Raw genomic sequence first — 14,963 nt, 5'->3', positions numbered from 1 at the left:
GTGCCCGGACAGAAAAGGAATCGCAGTAGAAGCACGAATCCCAGCGATGGTCCAGCCGAGACATTCCAAGCAGAGAGAATGGGGATCCACCATAGCGAAGCGACATTCGCATGAAGAACAGGACACAAATCTCAGATGCTCCGGCATAGACGGAAGACTACGCAACCGAACTGGAGCAGGAGAGAAGGACAAGGGGAACAAGAAAACAATGTATCCTGGTGATGCAAGTGCGTCCAGCCCTGACCACTTGGAGAAAAGGACTGAAGGGCGATGGGCGCGGCAGAGCTCAGGAGGGCGGGGTTATGGCCACGCGCGGTACGCCGCGTAAAAAGAGAAGGGCAAACATTTTTCAATGTTGATGCTTTTTAACAAAAGTGCTCCGGTCCCGTCCCGAAGGACGGAATGTCCCACAAGTATGGAGGAAAGGGGACGGGACGTAGGAGTAAATAAAGAAACTTAATTGCTGGAGGGGATATGCACAAGTGGAACAATGGGTCTTATTGTTGTGGTCATGTCCTAGAAAAAACCTTTTTGGAAGACCCTGCTATCCACCATTGGCAAGGTCCAGGGTACTTCTCTTGCATATGCACCTACACCTATCCAGCTTGGAAAAGATGTAGAAACATGGCATGAATCTGGGACTACATGCGTAAATCTACTTTGATCTGTTCAAAGGCAAGGGATCCACCTATGGCTCGAGTATGAAAAACATGGTAGGGCATGCTTGTGACCATGAAAAGAAAAGCTGTAACAAGGCAAGACAAATCACATTCAGGGGTGATGGAATCTGAGACTTGTTATAAGATTATATATGAAATGCTAAGAGAAGGTTTTTTTTAGGCATCATATAGAATCTTTCATGGAAGTATAAGTTAGAAAGCACAAAATCAGGAGGATTCCATAGAAACCCATAAACTCCCTTTATTAAATAAAAAAACACACATTCTGGCAGAAAATTCTAATCACCACTTCGAAAGGCTGGTATGTTGTAAGTGCAAGATAGGCAAAACAAAGAAGTGATGGCGAGCTAGGCCTGCTACAATTGTACTTACACTAGCAATGACAGAACGGAACGTGCCCATAGGGATTCCAAGGGGCGCTACTGAAGAACCATATGAGCCATGATATAAAATATCCTTGCATTGAAAGCTCTACTTTAATTACATACCATGCAGAGATATGTCCATGGGGAGGATGTGTACGATTGTCCCACTGCTAGATATTCCCAAAATGTCGAAATATATAGACCGCCATGTTGATTGTTTATTCTTATTCCTAATCTTGTTTCAAATCTTAAATGCAACTGAACTGTACAGATGGAGATAGGCTAATATGTAATAACCCTTAATTTCTTTTATGAAACACAAACGTTCCAATAAAAAAAACATGCATTAATCGAAACAAAACAAAACAAAACAAAAAAAAGGACTTGAACCGCTCATTCCTCTGTGCGCAATTTACACAGATCAGTGAGGTAAATAAATCAAGATAAAAAAATGTAAAGGTTCTGTGGTGGTCAGAAGGAGACAGACTCAGTACTTCCATGTGTGACGTCTTGTTATTTAAAATAATAAAGAGATGCCTAGCATTCACTAAAGTATGGCTTTCCCTGCCCAACAAAATTAACTAAGGTGTTTGTCAGTCCTAAGTGAGTTCAAAAGAAAAAAAGTTTGTCTGCAGTCCAAACCTAGCTAGCCCGACCCTGCCACTAGCAAAACAACTAATGCACAGGAGAAGGAATCCCTTCTCCTGTGAGATGCTTCCTTAGCAGTATCTGTCAATAACACATTTTTAAAAATAGTTCTTGGTGATGAACTTTATCAAGTCGCACAGTTTCCCCCCCCCCCCCATTTCCTCCTCTCTCTATTCTTGACCTCTTGAGATCCTTCGCTCTTTCCACAAACTTAAAAGCCTCTCTTTTTTCAATGTCCAATCTGTATCCCGATTAAGGCAACTTGCCTCTACCCCTGGGTAGGGTATTGCATAGCGGCTCACCTCCCTGGCCTCTCAGGGGAAAGGCTCCCCCTGGGGACAAGTGACTGAGTCCTGTGATTCATCACAGGTCCTTCCAATAAAATGTTTAAGTTTACAAAATGTTGGCAATACCCATTAAGGTTTCACCTATTATTAAAAACACTATAAATCCAACAGTGCTGGAATTTTAACTTACCCTTTTTCTCTGGATTGTTATACATGTATTAACAGTGTTATTGTGCATGTTGCGGTCGTATGTGTGCTTTTTCGTACTTGGCATTTTAATTTTAGCTGCTTTATGTAAAATAGAGTACTAAGAGGATGCTTGGGAGAATGATCTGTGTAAGCATGAGTGCATGTTTTGAATTGAATGCACATTTTAGGACTATACATTGAAATGTTTGTTCTTATTGTATTCCAGGTTTGCTATGCATCTTGGTATATTTTTGATGTATAGTGTAAAGATACATATGTGCAGATCTTACATTTGGACATGATATTTGCAAGGCAGAGCCTCAGAGTCCATATTACAAGTGCAATACATGCTATCCGGAAGGAGAGGGGAACAGATGCAAAGAAGGTTGGGTCACCAGTATGCAACTAATCCCCAAATGAAGGATGAAAGCACTCAGCCAATTAGTGTTTTTATTGAGACACTTGAATTGCATACTTCAGTATAAAAGAAGGCAGTAGGAGGCCAGAGACTTGGGAGTTAGGACAGTTTTTTCCAGACCGCTGGTGTCGAGTAGCAAGAAGAGAACAGGAGGCAGGTAAACTAAAAAAGTTATGCTAACCAAAGCTACGGAGAAGGAGCAGCTGCGTTATTATGCTGAGGGAAATTAGGCCCGATTTTGGTCAGTTGTAAATTTAACAGTTGGACAGAAAGATTACAGTATTGATAACCTGCTGAAGCTGTACCCAAGCAGGCACTAGAGTATTTTAGAAACTAGGGAAAGAGCCCCACGGACAGAGTTAACCTAGGCAGGGGGTGAGGGGTTTGGAGAGGGGGAACGGGGGAGAGCACTGTAGTGTCAAAAGCACTCAAGCAGGAAGAGATGAAACTCCTGCTCAGGTACATTGAAGGCATCCCCTGGGTAAGGGTGGGATGGGATTAAAAGTTTCAGGTCTTACCCCGGTATGAAGGTTTTAGATTCCACCCATAGGGAAGGGGACTGGAAGCACAATGTCTTGCCTCATGAGATGGTTGGCACTACAATTGTGGACTGCAGGGAATTGATGTGGAAAGAGACATTTCTTTTTTTTTTTAAGTGGCAAACCACTCCGTTCGCTCAGTGGACTTAATATTTAACCAGGACAATAGGTTAGACTAGACCAATGCACCAGATTTGGCACTGCACCATCCTAACACTGTTACTTAAGAACCCCCTGGCTTCTTGTATGTTTTACCCAATCTCCTCTAGGATTTCTCCAATCCTCCATCCTTGAAAGGAAGAAAAAAAACAAAATAGTTGAACTAATATTGTGTTTTAGGAATATGTTGCATCAGCCTCATGACGGGTACCAAAAGACATTGCACATAAAAATTGGTATAGACATTGGACACTTTGTATGATAGTACAATGAAGAAGGGGGCTAAAACACAGTGGCAACACACAGCAAAAGCCCAACTCTCTGATGCTTGGTCGATTTGGAAATTATCAATGCTATTCTAGGACCCTAAGTCATGTTCAAACATAAAAAAACAGGCAGCAAGTGTTTTTGATTCACTGCCACATCCCAATATCGGATTTGGGAGAGCAGGCTGCAATAACTACAGGAATATAGGCCTCCAGTCTGTCAGCCTCAAACAAGAGCATAAAAGCAGGCACCTAGAGACCATCCAAACTTAACAAACATTTGTGAAAATCTACAGGAATGTTTTTCATACTTCTGTGGAGTTGGACATTCCATGGTTAGAGGAGAAATCTGCTGGAACTGTACATTTCATAATCTTCAGATGGTTTCTAAAATATGTGAAGAGTTTTGAAAGTCTGGTCATGAGAAATTTGCAATTTCTACAGAAAAATCTATCCTACAAATTTGGACTAGATTCTTAACTATTCATAAAATGATCAAAGAAACCCCTCAAAAAAAGTTCATGGTTAAACTGGACTCAATACAATTACTTTGGTAAAGTGCATTTCCCACCACTCTTCTGCGCATCCTATTGAGTATTGCTTTCATTGTACAAAAAACCAAAACAATTAGTATACAAATTTGATTTCTTACACAAATGGATTTGCCATGCAGTCATATCGCGCATGCGGCATCACATTTCCACTCCTAGTGAAAGTAATAGCTAGTTCCTCATCCAACACCAACTCTTCCGTTCTCTTCTCCTCCACCAGAGACTTTTCTGTGAAAAAGAAAAACATTAATTACCTACAACTGGAGAATGCCCACTTTCCCCCACTCCATTAGTTGCAGTCTACTACAGATAAGTGAACAGGGTGAAGTTTTAAAACAGCAAATCTAGCTATAAGCATTCACAAGTGCATTTTGTAGGTATCCTATATTATTAAATTCTAGCTTCCCTGAAAAAAACATGTTTAAGATTAGTGGGCCTTTACAAGAAGTCTAGAGGGATTTAGGTTCGCTGTTAAACCTCACTCATTTTGAAATTTTTTGATAGAATCGACAATACATTCTAGATTTTTAAGATGGCAATCTGCAAGCAGTGACCGGACAAAACAATCCTCTGCAGGGTGTAGCCCCCCTTTCCTTTTATAACAAGCTATGTTCCATCAGCCCTAATGTTTTTTGTTTTGGCATTTGCCCTCTAAATGTACCTTTATATCTTCCAAAAGTAACTCCTTGCCCTTCAAAAATTAAATAGAAATGGACCCTTAAAATCCTGACCAGATGAAGTTTCGCTGGACAAGTGCGATAATCACACATTATATATAACTGATAAGATTACTTTTAAGGCTATGTTACCCACAGTCCATGGCTCCCTCCTATTCCAAACATACCTTACACCCTGCCTCCCACTCGCTGTCAGAAACCACTAGTCATAGTTGTTAACCAAAGCGTTAGGAGGTCAGCCTTCAGCTATGCTCACCTCCCTTGTAAGTTAGCCAGGTTGCCCAATAAGGTAATAAAATATGGAAAAGTCCCTCACTGTAGCAATAGTACACTTTCCTCCATTCTGTTGGGACATCCCATGGAATGGAGGACGGGACCAGAGCGTGATGCAAAGCAGCAATGCTTGCCAAATTTCTGTAAGAACCATGGGCGAAGTGCACCCTACCCAAGCCCTGCGTGGCAACTCTGTACACCACGCCCAACCGGCAGTCTCATTATCATGTCAGACATGGATATTTTTTAGCAGGGAAGATGGGAGGGTGTATGGAGAAAAGGGGGTTATGCCTTAAAAAGTACCAGTGTCATTACTCTGAGTACCGTTTCTGTACGCTTTCCACAATACTCTTGGGAGAGTCACAAGCATGCCCCAGGAATAAAAGGACAGTTGGACGGTAAACTGCAAAAAAATTGCTTAAATGAGCTAGTACTAAATCTGCATCGATCCTTGAGCTACTGTCAAGGGAGAAGTGTTTACCAAAAAAAAAAAAAAAGTACAGATTTGCCCAAGTGGCCGCCTTACAGATATCTTTTAGGTGGACATGTGTCTGGTAGGCCCAAGAAGTTGATTTCCCACTTAATAGCTGTGCATGGAGCCTCATCAGTGGACATTTGGCTTGGAGCCTGGAGGCCTCTAGCGTACCCAAAACCATCCATCTGGCTAGAGAGGATTTTGTTACTGTGTAACCTGGCGCAGAATCCCCAAAGGTTCCAAACAGTTGTGTTGAATGCCGTATGCCCTTTGTTCGTTATAGATGGAATTTTTTTTTTTAAACTTTATTTAATGCTTGTGGTACATGACATTGCAACAACAATTCACATAGCATACATTCGGAACATCAACAGACTGTATAGCCGTATTACAGCATAAACAACATTACAGATTTAAGGAGTCACTTAGCCCTACCGGGCTACAACTGGTCGAGTCCGCCTCGCATAGGTATATTCTAAACTGGGCCCATATGTCTTTCGGTTTACTTGGATTCGGGAGTGACATTATACAGTGTTCTTCACATTTGTTAACGTACGTCAGTTCTTTGAGAAAGTGGCATATTCTCGGTGCCTGTGCACTCTTCAATTTTTGTAAAATGCACTTCTTTGCCACTGCGCATGCAATGTTAAAGAGCCTCCTTGTAATCTCTGATTGCTTACCAATATCCCCAAATAGATATTTTGACGGTGTGAGGTCTGCAGGAATTTGAGTGACCTCCTCTAGGACATTTGCAACCTCTCCCCAGAAAGCGTACACATGAGGACAACTACAATACATATGAATCGAATCAGCCCGATCCACCCCACCTTTCGGACACGTACCAGGACCATTGTTCGTAAACTTTGCAACCTTAAGGGGGGTATAGTGCAGCTTATGTAGCATCTTAAACTGTGTAAACCGAAGGCCGGCGTTCATAGATACCTTCTTGGTCATTTCACAGTACCTCTCCCAGTCTCTGTCTGTCATGTCTTCACCCAGGTCCATCTCCCAGGAGGACTTAAGTGTGCTTAACCTTGGGGTATTAGCCTGCACGGCCGTATAGAGGCCCGAGATACTGGTTCCAGCTCAGGTTGCAAGGGTCAGCAGGCATGGGTGTGGTGGGGGTTCATCTGGGAACATCGGCCACCGGGCTTTATAGGCCAGTCTCATCCTATGATATTGCAAAATCATCAATTGGTCCCTTCCCATCCCTGTTTTGAAGTCCTCTAATTTTATAAATTGTTATAGATGGAATTTTAATGCACTTGCCATGTTCAAAGTGCAGGCCTTGCACATTATTAAAAATACCACTAGACTTGCAGGGCGAGTTCCTTCGTTTACATATTCGAACTAAGAAATGCACTCACCCCAAGGTGACTCAACAAAATATTTACCAGTGCTTTTTGTAAAATGGCGCCTGTCGTCATAAGCACCCTTCATATTTGGTGCAATGCTGCCAAGCATGAACAGTGAAACCTGCATTTGTCTGACTCAGTGGGTTTGCAGTAAATGCAAAATAAGTTTCCAACATCAGCCTACTCGCCCAGCAAGGTGCAGTGTGCAGGCTCTTTCCTACCTTCTTGGTTGGAAAAGGAAGAAAGACAGGTAGCGAAATATCATCAATATGTAAATTATACTTATTTTCAGCACAATCATCTAATTGTGGAGTAGTATACGAGGGTCTCTCCTACAATCGGGCCTCCAGATAAGGTTGTACCAGGCCTTTTAACTCATGAAAATCTTGTAAATACGACAGCTTTATTATTTTCCTGTGTACATGTACACACAAGTTTAGAGCAGAGGGCAGAGCAAAGGTCAGGTTACTTGACGGAAACAGTACGCTTCTTTTGATTTTTATCTAGATTGATGTAATTGCAAGCCATGTAGCAAAGCCTCTAAAACCCGAATGTATGTCTCTGAAGCCTTTTAAAAAAAAAAAAACTCACGGTGATGAAAGGAATGTTTTCTTTACATTCAGCTTCTGCTGTGTTGTGTGTAGATGTGCATGGAGTAAACAGAAGCACTGCACATATTTTCCTAGCATTTTAGGATTGTATAATTGATAAGATGGAAAAATCAAGTTGCAATTGAGAATTCATCTTTTGTAATTCCCAGTGAACGCAACATTCCTGTGCTTTGTGCATATTCATGCATAGGCAGAGCATTTTTACACTTATAATTTACTTTACACTCCAATTATAAAGGCAGTGTGTAAAATGATGAGTATGCACGGTCTAGTTTACATCCATTCAGCTTTCAATCAATGGGCTACATTACTATAAATGGTCAGTGTCAGCAGAGTCTTTGTTCAAGGGCGAGTGATTGTCATTACACCAATCACAGGTGTTACAGCCTCTCAAATCTTCAAGACTACAATTAAAACATCCAAAACCTGACTTTCCAGAAAGTGCAAGCGCTGTTCAAAAACAAACAAATGAAAGTTACATTTGTAATTGAAATAGTAACTCAGCAAAACCTGTCCCTGTGAGAATCCAGATAGGTATTTAACTTTATGTAGCGCTTCATACATGGTTCGTCCAACATCTAGGCGCTGCGATTATTATACCTCAGTCGATACGCAGTTTACCGACTTCTGAAGGATGTTAGCCAATAAGATAGCTCGGAAGGTTGAGTGCTCTTTGCTGCGAACTGTGCGCGATCTGTAGGTTGCAGTTTTTGAATCCCGGCAAGGCCAACTCAGCCTTTGATCCTTTCGGGGTCCATAAATGAGTATCAACTTCGGTTTGGTGATAATTGAGATAAATATGTTCTATGTAGATTGCTTTGGCAAAAGCGCTATATAAATAACCCTTTGACCATGAGATTAGGTATAGCATTTAGCATGGAGTCCTTGCCTCTCTGCACTGTTGTATCCGTAATAACTCCAGGATAATGAAAGGTGTATTCTGTCACAATGCAGAAAGCTACCGCATGGTAATGATTTCCATACAGTTTTTGCACACATCGGCTGGATGTTTCATATATTTTACTCTCTTTCAAGGGAGAAAAGTCATTTTTACTCTTGAAACCACATTTACTCACAAAGTTTAAATATAGGGAGTAAAATACTCACCTCAAAATATTATCTGGGGCACTGCCTACAATCCTTGCTATTTGGAGCGTAAGCGAGTGCACAGGATTGCCACTAGGAAAATCATTTAAAGTGTAACTGATTGCAAGTCTGTTGAAGCCATGGACTCAAAAAAAGGTTTCTGCAGGAGGGACACCGAAACAAGGTTGAGATCCTAGGCGCTATGGCATCTACAACACGATGGAAAAGCCTAAGGCAGCCACTGTAGTGCCTTTTCACTGTGGTGCGCCAGAGGAACTACCTTACCCTTTTTTTTAATGACAGGCACCTATTGCTGTCAACTAGGTCTTGCAGGAGTCTACCAAGCCAGTTATAAACAAAAGCACACCGTCCTGATTTGCGTCTCGCAGGTCCCTGCTTTCTTCCAGGCACCAATGGCAGAAGGGTGTCCATTTGCTAGTGCACTATGACCTGATGCACCCTTTCCTGGCCACCTTGATTATTACCATATTCCTGTTGCACAGCACAACAGCCTACAGCAAATTTCAGGTTAGCAGTCTAGCTGGGTACATATCAAGTCTCCAACACTAGTGATCTGACATGACCTCCCTCCACACCCGTCCACATGCCCAAAATCTTGGGTTGCTTATTGGAGCCTAGCCAGCCCTCCTAAGTCATGATCTTGGCCAAATGTGCACACGCCTCTTAAGACTCCTCTTCGGTCCCAGAGGGCGTTCCTACCACAAAGTGCTTTGAGGCCATACAAATGGGAAAAGAAGGCCACTGTAGTACAATTTATTTTGTTTTATTGGTTAAACAAGTTAACCTTTAAAATAAAAAAAAAAATACAAAGTATTAATTCAGCCGGAGGATACAGGATTACACCTGGGACAATACATCACATATGCTAGGTTAATAAATATGATTAAGGGTAGGTGGAAAAAGACAGTGTTGGCTCAACAACCCGATGCTGCCATAGAAACCTTTTGTGATGTTTCAGAAGGGGGCACTGAAGTCTCTGGGATATACAAGCTGTTGATGTCTAGGGTCGGGAAGGAGGTGATCAAGACGAGACGCGTTTGGGAGGAGGGGGGGAATTAATGGGAGATGGGCTGTGGCTCAGGGCGCAAGGTTACCACAAAAACGTATCCAGAAATGTGAGGCTGCAACAGATTCAGTTGTTCGTTACCCACAGACCCCTGAGAAGATAGCCAAGTTAAAAACCGCTGGAACACAGACATTCCCAAAATGTAGAGAGGTGAACGCAGGAATGGCGCATTTGTTTTGGGTATGCCCTGAAATAAGGCGATTCTGGGAGGGACGTGGCACACCTCTTAGCAGAAAGAGATAATTTTGGATAGACTCCCTGTAGGCGGTATGCTAGGGGAGTTTCCTAGGCCATGTAAACTCGGACGTGTGAGCAAGCTTAAAGATTTAGCGTACATACTTGCTAAACGTAGAATAGCAATGAGCTGGAAAGCAAATAGAAGGCTGAGAGTGGAATCTTGGTGGCATGATCTCCAGAAATGGGCGAATGCCGAAACAGCGGTGTGGCACGAGGCTGCAAACAGAGGTGGGGAGGAAGAAGCGGACACAATGGTAGCCTGGAAACATTTTGTTGCAACTCTGTTTGGGTCAGGCCGGGGAAGCTCAGAGGAAGATAACCCTTCAGGCGCAAAAGATGAGGTGACGCCCATGGAAGAGGTTGAGGCGGGTAGAAGTGTGGGGTAGGCTCATGTAGGAGGGGGGGGAGAAAAACAAAATATGGTTGTGAGTAATAATGCGAATGCATGTTTGGCGTTGCACTGTATGGTGCTTATGTAGAAACCAATAAAAATTGTTAAAAAAAATATATATATTCAGCCGACAAAAGAAAAACCAGTAAAAAAATAAAAAAATAATACTTTTTTAAACCATTACATTTCAGAATAAATCTTTAAGAAAAAGAATAAAACAAACACAGCAAGTAATTTAAAAGTACTATTTCAGCATCTATTTTACATTTATAGCGCATGCAAGACCCATAGAGTCCAGAAATGCCACCAACGCATTAACGGTAGAGGTAGCATTAGCAGACAAGCAGCAATGCCAAAGTAATCAAATTCTCTCACAACTCATCCTATTGAATTTAATCCACATTTGTAACAGGGCTGGACATTCTAAAAGCAGATGTCGTGTTGTTTCTCCAACCACACAATAATTGCAAAACGACTCACCTTCCGTAGCCAAACCATATCTCAGAAGGGTCTCTCTAGTCCTTATTAGATTTAACCGGAATCTCAGAAAAGTAGAGCGTGCCACCCTAGTGGCATAAATTGACAGATAGAGGGCCAAACAGCCCTGTTTTTTATGGTCAGAGATCAGATGATTTACGACAGGGTGCACAAAATTCCACTACTGTGTGCTCCCAATAAGCCTTAAATAACAATGTTTTCACCTATCCGGGTTGTCAATCAGGTCTTTCTCTGAACAGCCAACCTCCAGCAGTGACAAGTGGGCGAGCTCTATTAATTCGGCCAAGGCACTGGGCTCCTCCCAACCGATGCCTCACTAAACTCCTCCCGGAGTGAATCTGGGGTCGGGACAATTGTCTTCCTAAAAAATTAAGTGTATTGCCACAGTGCTCAGGCCTTAAGGGAGACAAGTCCTACATCGTATCTAATACTTGAACGGGGGACAGGCGACGGAAGGCACAACACTTCGCCAAATAAGGGCTTCCAAAGTCAGCAGATCTTCAACCAAAGCAGGATTGTAAATCTCAAACCCATATAGTAATTTTGGGATAATCTTATCTTTGTGCCATTTCATACCAGGTAAAAGAGAAAACTTGCTGAATTTGGCATCCACTTGTTGCAACTGAGTTGCACGTTTTACCGCTTTGGAGTGTAGCCATGTGCAAATAGGAGTGAGTGATGGTTTAGCTGTAATGTGGAAACCCAAATAGATAAAAGAATCTATCCTCTCCACTGGTATGTCTTGCGTATGCCATTTATAAAGTGCAGACCTGCGCCTATTAGAGATTTCCATTACTTTGGTTTTAGCAGGATTAACCTTCAAGGCATTCTCACAGACAAATGTACTAAAAGCATTCAAAATCCACTGCAGGCCAATAGGAGTAGTGTCAAAGAGGACAGATGCTTGTAAGAGGGGGCCTATATCTGCCATGTATAGGTTGTAAAGACGGGGGCCAGCATGCACCCCTCTCTTACTCCTCTAAACATTATTGGGCGGGATAAGTTGCCATGATGACTAAGGCAAACTTGTATAGATTCTTTGTGAAGCCCAATAAGTAGTCTAAGGAGTCCCGAATGGATTCCCCATTTTGTAACTTGCCCTAAAGGTGAGCTCGAGCCACTGCATCAAAAGCTGGGGCCAGATCTATTGTGGCCAAGTAGACCGGTCGGTACCCCCTTTCCCATGCCATACTCTGTATGCATTTAACCAGCATACCGTTTTAAACGTGTCCCCATTCCCTTCCTGAAGCCTGCCTGCCATCTTGCCAAAAGATGGTTACTATTAGCTCATGCTTCCAGGTGCTCCAACAATACGGTGGAGAAGATTTTAGAGTCTGCATCGAGGATGGCAATGGGCCTATAGTTTTGCAGGTTGTCTCTTTCCCCTCGTTCGTAAATTGTAATGATATGAGCGTTATCCCAAGTAGGAGAAAATTGCAGGGTTTGAGCAAAGAGCGTAAAAAGATGTAGTATTTCAGCCCACAAAGTACGGTTAGTTTTAAAATAGCGATTTGAAAGACCATTGGGACCTGGCGCATTAGAGTTACTACATCTAGTTACCTGTCAAAATTAAGCTCTGAAAGTTCCAACAAAAGGTTAGTATCCTCAACAAAAGCACCAATCCTGCTCACATTAAGCCTATGCAGGGGAGATGCAAAAAAGTTCATAGTGCTCAACCCACTTGGCTTCCCCAACAGCGATGATCAAAGGTCCAACCGGCCCATTTCCTCTAGATTTTATAAGTGACCAAAAGGCACCAGAGTCCTTGCGGATCAACACTGACAACATGGACTCGGCGTCACTCTGGAGGCGAGTCACCCTGATAGAGCGCAACCAATTCTTGTGGACCAGTTAAAGGTCTAATATCACTGATATCCATAGGTAGCGCCTCAAAATACACACATCTTTCCATCCACACCCAATCAGCAAACAGTCAATTGTAGATCAACTCCTCCCGTTCGTCCAAGTGGATGAATACGGAATGTCTCCAGCAAATGGCTCCATTGAGGGGGGCAAGACCTAAATTCGTAAAACAGGCCAACCAATCACTCCCATTTTTTATTTTTGTACCCTCCTTGATCTGACAGGTGTGCAAGTGGGCGAGGGCCCCTATACAGTCTGAATTTAGGTCCCCACCACAAGACCCTGACCTGCCGGGGTGGCCTTTAGCCAGTCCGCCACACTGCCCGTTACAGATTCCAAAACAGATGGCAACCGGCCCATACCCGTGTGCCAAAAGACGTTTAGCATCAAGATATTTAATGCGCAGAGTTGATGTGTGTGACCACTATGCCAAAAAAAAAAAAAGGTCCCATGAAGAGAGAATTTCACATGTTGAAGAAGATTTAATAAGAGTTACAAGGCCCCCATATGGGTGCCCGTTCGCGCCCTGCTGTGCTGCTTGATGTGATACCATACAGCCACCAAACGCCAGAGCCGTTTTTAGCCACGTCTCTTGAAGATTAATCATTGTGTGCTGCCTCAGTTGAGACGCCAGCTCCCGGTTGTTATAAATATGGGCATGACCTCTGGTGTTACAACAGGCAACTTAGAAAAACTTGGCATTTTTGGCTTGCAAACTTGATAGAGACATGTGATTGGCTGGGCACAAGACAGTAGTCTAGCTCAGATGTTACGGCAAAAACCAAGACCAGTCTCTGGATTCCTCCGATGCCATTTTCCTTTTCAGGGTCAGCACTTGGTCTTCTACTGATGCTTGTCACGGGGATGGGGGGGGTGTATAAGTAAGTGGGAGTTTGCTCTTCCCAGTTTTGAAAGGCCAACCAGGCCTGCCTGTCCAGGTGGTGGTTTAGGAACGTATTTGACCACGTCATATCCTAGGCATCTAAGACTGTCCATTTCTTTTAGGACAGTGTCCATAAACAATTTTGACTGGACGAACAGAGTTACCTGATCCAGTCTTGAGATGTCTGAAAAGAGAATCCTGGCAACATCATTAAACTTGATGCCTCCCAAGTAAGGAACATCCTGCAATAAAGACAGGAGCATTAGACGATTCAAGATTGCATGGCGAGTTTCCGGTATGACACTTTCCAAGAGGACTGTTGGTGGTTCATCTTGGGGCCACGGTGGATGAGTTCCCATGGCCAAGGAGAGATTGATCAGACCCATAGGGAGTTACTGGGGGGCCAGGCTGGTGGCTTATCTGAATATCAACAGCAGAGCTCTCAGCAGTCCCCCCACTGATTGGAAGATGCGAGCGGGCGCATCACCAGGTTTTGCCAGCGAAGAAGCGTTTGATGGGGCAGGCGGAACGGCACAGTCAACACAGGTGAGTCGGACTGGCCCTGAACTACACTCCCTGCTTTGCTGATCACTCCGGATGAAGGCAGGAAAGGCCTCTCCCTGGTATCCACAGCAGCAGCCGAACTCATACCTCCATTTACCTGTTCAAGTTGTGATAAAGCTGTTTTTACTGCCGTCTGAGCAAATCAGGTGTTTATAAAGCTTCTAGCCCCCACATTTCTCAATTTCTTTGGATCATATTTTTCGTTTTCTTCTGCGTAGGCCCTTCAGGCAGTTTTCTCTTCATAGATCCCCGCTGCACTCCTAAGGGACCCTTCGAGTTCGGTGGGGCTATAGCCAAGATCTTTTCTAAGGAGGCCTCATCTGACACTTCTTGAATAGAGGCCTCCATCACTTCACAGTAAGGGGCTTCCATAATTGCCCCATTGTCCAGTTGAATTGCCCCTAGGAACATGCCCCCATGAGTCAGTCCATACCCTTGCCACTTTAGGGTCCGATGGGGCTTGTAATCCCACCTTCTCCGGTCTACCAGGAACAGTGTGAAACTGAAAACTCTGGGATATGGCCTGCCTCGTTTGCTTTCATCCTGGGCCCCTGGCTCCCTCCAAGTGCTGATGGTTTGAGGGCCACAAGAAATTCCCGAGCTGCAGCGTGCACTTGGCCTTTGTCAAATTGAAAGAGTAAAGATTCCAATAGTGCAGTATTGCACTTGGTTTCACAATGCAGGCCCTCATATAATTAGACCACTATGCAAAGAACCTGGTTAATTTCTGTGCATAAAGCAACCCTTTTAGGCTGTAATATCCCATCCAATCACCTCAACACAGTTGACAGCCTCATTGTTGGGAGACGGAGCTGGAGACAAGGCAAAAAGGTTTGTGCCCGAGGTCTGCCCATTCTGGAT

General features: G+C 43.4%; 1 protein-coding gene across 6 annotated transcripts in view; it reads right to left on the bottom strand.

Annotated features, from left to right (window-relative positions):
• Nucleotides 1-14,963, bottom strand: part of LOC138569353 (uncharacterized) — a 1,814,236-nt gene that overhangs the window by 1,600,145 nt on the left and 199,128 nt on the right. For all 6 annotated transcript variants that reach the window (XM_069647265.1, XM_069647261.1, XM_069647266.1 and 3 more), the window contains one exon: nt 4,204-4,330. In XM_069647265.1, the coding sequence (XP_069503366.1) occupies nt 4,204-4,330 (127 nt within the window). The remainder of the gene's footprint in view (nt 1-4,203; nt 4,331-14,963) is intronic.

This window comes from Ambystoma mexicanum, chromosome 2q, assembly GCF_040938575.1.
Source record: "Ambystoma mexicanum isolate Mex_15411 chromosome 2q, UKY_AmexF1_1, whole genome shotgun sequence".
NCBI classification, from domain to species: Eukaryota; Metazoa; Chordata; class Amphibia; order Caudata; family Ambystomatidae; genus Ambystoma; species Ambystoma mexicanum.
The sequence above is the reverse complement of the archived record's forward strand: the minus strand, read 5'-3'. Positions and strand labels throughout refer to the sequence as shown.